At 35.3% G+C, this 7,182-nt stretch overlaps 1 protein-coding gene across 1 annotated transcript in view; it reads left to right on the top strand.

Moving 5' to 3' along the window:
- Positions 1–7,182, top strand: part of ATP2C1 (ATPase secretory pathway Ca2+ transporting 1) — a 121,642-nt gene that overhangs the window by 83,968 nt on the left and 30,492 nt on the right. The window contains 2 exon segments of the mRNA XM_007462421.1: positions 1,814–1,984; positions 3,073–3,170. Coding sequence (XP_007462483.1) covers positions 1,814–1,984; positions 3,073–3,170 — 269 coding nt within the window.

Below are 7,182 nucleotides of genomic sequence, written 5' to 3'. Positions count from 1 at the left end.
CCTGCTGAAGTTACCGTAATGAAGAGTAAAGAATAAATGAATAAAGATTTTAAGTTTAACTTGATATGAACTTATTTTATACTTTATAAAACTTAAGTTTCTTAAAATACATGTCGTTAATTTTAAAATTGGAGTACGTTTCGTTTTTACGTTTTAAATATAAAGGAGGAAGTTGGGGACCCTCCACACAGAAAAGGTCTACATATCTTTGTCCCAAACAGTAACAATAGATTTTCATTTGTGCTAAGGAAGCAAACAAATAAATATAGGATACTGACCTCTGGGCTAATACCACCCCTTCACTGAGACTGCCAGGAGCTGGTGTCCCTTTCTTAAGATTTGCTGACACACAGATTGATACTCAGTGTCCCACTTTTGTTGCCATCTGCCTCTGTTCCAACACTAGGGACTGTCAAGTGGCTCATTCTCTCCAGAGTGAAAGCGTTTGGGGCTCACATCTATGTAAATAGTTAGGTATGACTCGTACACTGGAAAAATAGAAGTCATTTGCCTCTAACCATGGTTTTCCAAATGTATCTCATCCTTCATACCTTCTGCTTGAATAAGAATGGATACTTCCTGTGATCTCTCTGGGACTTTTCAGTTTCCCTGTGAGATACGTATGTTTAGTTTGTGTGCTTTTTTTGGTGTGTTTTCTTTGGTAAGTTGTTCAGTCTTATAATATCCCAAATGGAGACACATCCCTCTGGCTCATAAGGTACCTACCAGAGGTTCCAGAATTCTGAGAAAAAGCTAAATGGTATTTGGAAATGAACGGTACTTTGTGCTATATCTTAAGCTCCCGAGGACGACAGGAAACTAACTATAAATGATGGTATGGTGGTATTATTTATATAGTTTTAAGAGAACCAAAGTAACAAATAAGAAAATCCTATTAATGTTACAGAAAGAGTGAAAATATAAACTATTGTTGGTATTAGTGGTTTTACAATCACTTTACAAATTAACTTTACCTCCCAGGGTTTGTTGTGTACAAAATTATTACATTTTGTATATAATTAATATAGCCGTCTCTTCAAGCTATTGAATTGTTCTGGAGGCCTATAAGATGGAAAGATGAAGATACATTAGGAGAAGCTACCTTCAAAGGTGTCTGTTTAAAATTGACTTTAAAGCTCAACAAACTGGGGCTTCCCTGGTGGCACAGTGGTTAAGAATCTGCCTGCCAGTGCAGGGGACACAGGTTCGAGCCCTGGTCTGGGAAGATCCCACATGCCGCTGAGCAGCTAAGCCCGTGCACCACAACTTCTGAAGCCCGTGCACGTGGAGCCTGTGTGTTCCGCAACAAGAGAAGCCACTGCAGTGAGAAGCCCTCGGCAACTAGAGAAAGCCCGTGCACAGCCACGGAAGACCCAACGCAGCCAAAAAATAAATAAAACAAATCTATTAAAAAAAAAATTTTTTTTTTAAAAAAGCTCAACAAACCTATAGTTTGCCAAATAATTAATTGTATTTTTAAGAGTCAGTAGTTTCTGCTGAAAGGAGCTGCATGTTTGCTAATGTGAAAACATTTCTTGTTTGCTCCTCACTTGCCTTCTCTGCTTAACAGTTCTTTAGTCTTATTCTTTTTAATTTTTAATAAGTTAAAGCAACCCCATATTGAGAACCATTAAACTAGAATATCTTTGCATGTAATAATTTTGATTTTTAGAGTTTTTGTAATTACCACAATGACATTGTCATCTTAAGTCATTTATCTGAGAAGTGTTATGGTCTCCAGCTTTTGTAAAGTAAATTCTAATGCTTTTGTGATTCACATTTTCTTTTTCGGATTTTATTATTATTTCCCAAGTTCTTGCTTTGGCTTCTGGTCCTGAATTGGGACAACTGACGTTCCTTGGCCTGGTGGGAATCATTGATCCTCCTAGAACTGGCGTGAAAGAAGCTGTTACAACACTCATTGCCTCGGGAGTGTCAATAAAAATGATTACTGGAGACTCACAGGAGACTGCAATTGCAATCGGTATAACTAGGCTCCTTCCTTTGTTTTCCATAGTTTTTCTTAAATTACTGCAGTGCATAGTTTTGTGAATCATTTGACATGAAGTGTGTTTACATAATACTGAGTTATACAGTTAAAATTGATGCTTTTGTTTGCTCATACTCTATAAAATTGTGGGCCAAATTTTATTTTAGTTAAAAAAATAATACTATTAGTTGAAAATAACTAAAGCATTGTGAAATCACATTATTTTATTTACAAAAGAATAGTTGATTATTTTTAACCTCATAGTCCACTATGCTGATGGATAAAAGCACTAGATCTTGAATGTGAAAAAATATGAAATTTAGTTTTTTCTTTCTACTTGAGTATAATTTTTTAAAAGCAGACTTTGTACCTAATTTGAAAGAAAAAGCTTGTGTATTTCTGTTGTCTAAATATGCCTATGTTGTTTGAATGCTGTTTAAGATTACTTAACAAGTATAAGGAAATAAAATGGACATGGAAGTTAATCTCCCAGAACCTGTAAACTATAATTCATACTGATAAATATAAAATTTGCTAAATTTCATTAATTCTTATCTTATTAATATGGAAAGAGACTGAGACAGGAATTTCACACTTTATGTGATCTAAGAAAAATATGTCACTGGAAACATAATATTGTTGGGAAGATTGTTCCTAGAGAAACTTCTCAACATTTATTTTCATTTACATACAACTACATGATACCACAGATAAGCCACCATTTTGCCTGGCTTTGTTTACTTTATTTAAAATGCACTCTGATCTCCATTAAAATTGAGCTCCCAAGCAGAACCTGCTTGGCCTTGTTTCAGTTCTTAGGTGTGGTGGGTTAAATTGTGAAAACTCTTTATTCTTAAATTTAAACAAAAATAAAGTAGTCAAACAGAAAACCCCACAGTTTTTACTAATTCAGTTCTGTTTGTCTTACTGTAGTCTGTCTTGTGATCCCTTCATATAAAGACATTTTATACTCAAAGAGAAAGTGAGTTGATAACAAATTATATTAAGTGAGCATTATGTTTATTATCCTGTCAAGCAAAACCAATTTGGTTAATTATGTTTTCTTTCCCATTTCACTTCAGCTAGTCGTCTGGGATTATATTCCAAAACCTCCCAGTCAGTCTCAGGAGAAGAAATAGATGCAATGGATGTCCAGCAGCTTTCACAGATGGTGCCAAAGGTAGGCCTAAACCAGAGCCTTTCAGACTGAAAGGCCTTATTCTAGGTGTTAGACAACTTCTGCTGCTGTGTTAATGAAGCTGTTTGAAACATTTGAAAACAATTGGGACATGACCACCAGATTCCTTTGTCCACATTATGAGATGAAATCTTATCATTGAAATCAGTCTTATCATTGAGAGTATTTATGATGTGATTGTTAGGAATATCAGTACTTTAGCAAGAGCCAAGTTTCCTCTGAGGAAACTGTGGAAATTAACAGTGGTGTTTTGTATTTATAAATTACAGAGTGGAGAGAGACCATCACTTCATACTTCTTACCCTTGTGTTCTATTTTAATTGAATGCATGTATAATGCTTTTAAAAAAATTGAGGTATCATTTTCAAACAGTAAACTTCTTCCTTTTTAATGTACAGCCCTAAGTTTTGACAAATGTGTGTGGTCCTTGTAACCATCACACAATCAGGTACAGGTTCCTCCCACCCCAGATCCTCTTTTTGTGGTTAGCTCCTCCCTCTTTTTCCACTGCTTGGCAACCATCAATTTGTTTTCTGTCCCTATAGTTTTGCCTTTTCCAGAATGCTCTAAAAATGGAGGCATATAGTATGAGGGCTTTGAATCTGCTTTTTTGACTTAGCATAATGCATTTTTAATTGCTGAGTAGTAGTCCACTGTATTGTGTTTGTGTTACCTATGCACTAGTTTAAAGGCATTTGGACTATTTTCAGTTATTGCTGATTATGATTACGACTACTCTAAACATTTGTATATAGGTTTTATATGAAAATAAATATTCATTTCTCTTAGATAAATACCTAAGAGTAATTGCTGAGTCATATGGTTATGTATGTTTAACTTTGTAAGAAAGTGCCAAATTGTTTTACAGGGTGGTTTTATTGTTTTGCATTCCCACCAGCAATGTTTGAAAGGTCTAATTGCTCATATCCTCACCAGCACATGGCATTGTCAGTTTCCCCACTCCCATTCTAATAGGTGTATCATGGTATCTTATTGTGGTTTTAATTTGCATTTCCCTCACAACTAATGATTTTGTGTATCCTTTTCATGTGCTTATTTGCCATTCATATATTTTCTTTAGTGAACAGTCTACCCTGCCTATTTTTAAAAAATGTTTTATTTTTGAATTTTGAAAGTTACTTATATATTATGGATAAAAGTCCTTTATCAGATATTTGATTGGAAAATATTTTTTCCCAGTCTGGTTTTATTTTTTTATTCTATTAACATTGTCTTTTAAAGAACAGAAGTTTTAAATTTTGGTGAAGTCCAGTTTATCATTTTTTTTCTTTTATGGATCATGCTTTTGATATGTTATCTAAGGACTCTTTGCCAAACCCAAGGTCCAAAGATTTTTTCCTGTTTTTTTTTTTTTAATAGAAGTCTCATACTTTTAGGTTTTACACTAACATCTGTGATCCATTTTGAATTATTTTTGTCTATGTGTGAGAAGTGGGTTAAGGTTCATTTGTTTTATGTACGGGTGTTTAATTGTTCCAGTACCTTTTGTTGAAAAGACTGTCCTTTTTTCTTCATTGAAATGCCTTTTCAGAGCATCTGGGAGCAGTGTGGGTGTCTGATTTGTTTTAGATTTAGTGGGGTAGGTGTTTCCATATTTGAACAGGACTCTGTGTATGTATGTGTGTGTGTGTGTGTGTGTGTGTGTGTGTGTGTCCTATCCTGATATTTATTTCTGAAAGAATAAATCCTGTATTAAGTACCCTGGGGGTATTGAGACAGAATGTACATCTAGTAAGTATATGTGAAATCTGAAGTTAACTAAACATTTTCCCATTAATCTTTGTTCAGCCTTTTTTTCCAAACCTTTTCCCAGAGATGCTAACAAGTAGTGACATTGGACAGATTTGAAATTTCATTTTATTTGCTTTCTTCAGTTCACTCTCCGGCTCTCTGATAAAAATGCTAATGAACTCTGAAAACCTATGTAAAGGCAGTTAGGGAAGGAAGAAGTAAGTTACAAATTGCATCATCAGCCTGGACAAATTATATCATTGGTCATTTTCAAATTAGAGTTTTTGTGCATCAATTATGGCAGATGCTCTGATGCTATTCAAAGAGAAAAGCTCATTGAATTGCTTGGAGTCATCCTGCTCTGCGGAGGAATTCCATAAATACCAGGGCTTTTTTCAGGTTTATCATGTCTTTTGAAAACCCAAGTCTTTTCTTTCCTTTAGGTCCTTTTAGTCCCCCCCAACCCCTACTTTGTCTTTTTTCCTATTTTTATCTTGTGTTCATGTAACTCTTAAACCTTGGTCTTACGCTTTTACTTCAGATCATTTTGAAAAGTTTTTCTTTTATTAGTGTTAGAACAAAACAAAACTTTTCTTCTAAATTGCCAGCTCACTGAGGTTTTCCCACATGTATTAAAAATCATATTAATGAATTCTGTTCCTCATTAAAACATTTTTTGGCTTTCCTGTTTCCATAATTCTGTCACACATTCCAAATCCCTTAACATTTCTCTGTCCTTTTGACCTAGAGCCAGTTAGAAAGTAGTAGGAAACTGAATTTTGCTTAATTATTTATAAAGTCCATCTGGGAATTCTCAATGTTTTTTGTTTATGATTTCTTGAGTGTGTTCTACATTTCCTGTTGATAAAAATTGACATTCTCTTTTCTTGTTTGTTTTTTATAACACTGCCTCCATTTTTGTTTTTACCAAACCTATTAACCAAGTCCCTATAATAAAATCCCAATTCGTGTGCTGTTTAATTTTTGGTATGTTGTCAATACTTATTTCAGTGCAACAGGTGTCTTTTAATCTGTTCTGGAAGATTTGGGGACCTTTGGGAAGTTATTTTAATGCCAGGAATAATTTTTTTCTATTAGCCTCTCCTTTTCATATTTACCTACTTTCTTCTGTTCATAGCTTACTTTCTGTTAATGTTGATCAAAAGAACTGTGAGTGCTGACAACAAATATGACACTGAAAAGATGGACCCATGAGAGGAGAAAAATCCTCTTGCAGGTTCCTTCTGAAAATACACAGCCTTTCTCCCTTTCCCTCTGTAGTATTCCCTGAACTCTCTTTGCTGACACAGTTCTACTTCTTTCCCATTGTCCTTTTACCATCCTGTTGTCCTCATTGTCTTCTCCCCTTCTGCTCCCATACTACAGTGATTATATTGTGTGCTTATCTTAAATCAGTATATTTCCCCCCTTTTAGGTAGAGAAACAGACATAAAGGTGAGAAGATCATTAATAGAGGAATTTCAGTTACCCCCAAGTTTAATCCTAGCTCTGTGATAAAATGATATAGTTCCATTTTTAGTCACTTCTCTGTGTGTGTGTGTGTTTTTTTTTTAATGCCTTATTTCTTCAGGCCATAATTTTGTGTCACTAAATTTCAATATTTTTTCTCAACCAAAAAGATTGACCTGCTAGTCCTGATGCTCTAAGGAGAATTTTTACTCGGTGCAATATTATATTCCACATGATTCTTCAGCTTTGAATTGAGATCTGCTTAGTCTCAAAGAAACTGCTTTTATTTTTGAGTTGCCATCAAAGCTTTGAAATGCTGAAATCTATATCAAGTAATAGGTATACTGGATGCATGCCAAAGTAATTTGTCACCATACAAAAGAAGTGTGTTTTCAGCCCAACAGTTGGTTTGTTATCCTTATTGCTATTGTCAGTGATAAGCTGCATTGGCTGTAAAGGAGTGATTTGCAGTGGTTTGAATGATTTGTAGTGGAACAAAGGCAAAATTTTACTCTGTACAACCTGAATATTTGTAATTAGTAATTAGACTTTTATTTAAAAATTCTGTAAAATCGGGCTTCCCTGGTGGTGCAGTGGTTGAGAGTCCGCCTGCCGATGCAGGGGACAGGACACAGGTCCGTGCCCCGGTCCGGGAAGATCCCACATGCTGCGGACCAGCTAGGCCCCTGAGCCATGGATGCTGAGCCTGCGCGTCTGGAGCCTGTGCTCCGCAATGGGAGAGGCCACAACAGTGAGAGGCCCGTGTAACGCA

This window comes from Lipotes vexillifer, unplaced genomic scaffold (genome assembly GCF_000442215.2).
Source record: "Lipotes vexillifer unplaced genomic scaffold, Lipotes_vexillifer_v1.1 scaffold884, whole genome shotgun sequence".
NCBI lineage: Eukaryota > Metazoa > Chordata > Mammalia > Artiodactyla > Lipotidae > Lipotes > Lipotes vexillifer.
The sequence above is the reverse complement of the archived record's forward strand: the minus strand, read 5'-3'. Positions and strand labels throughout refer to the sequence as shown.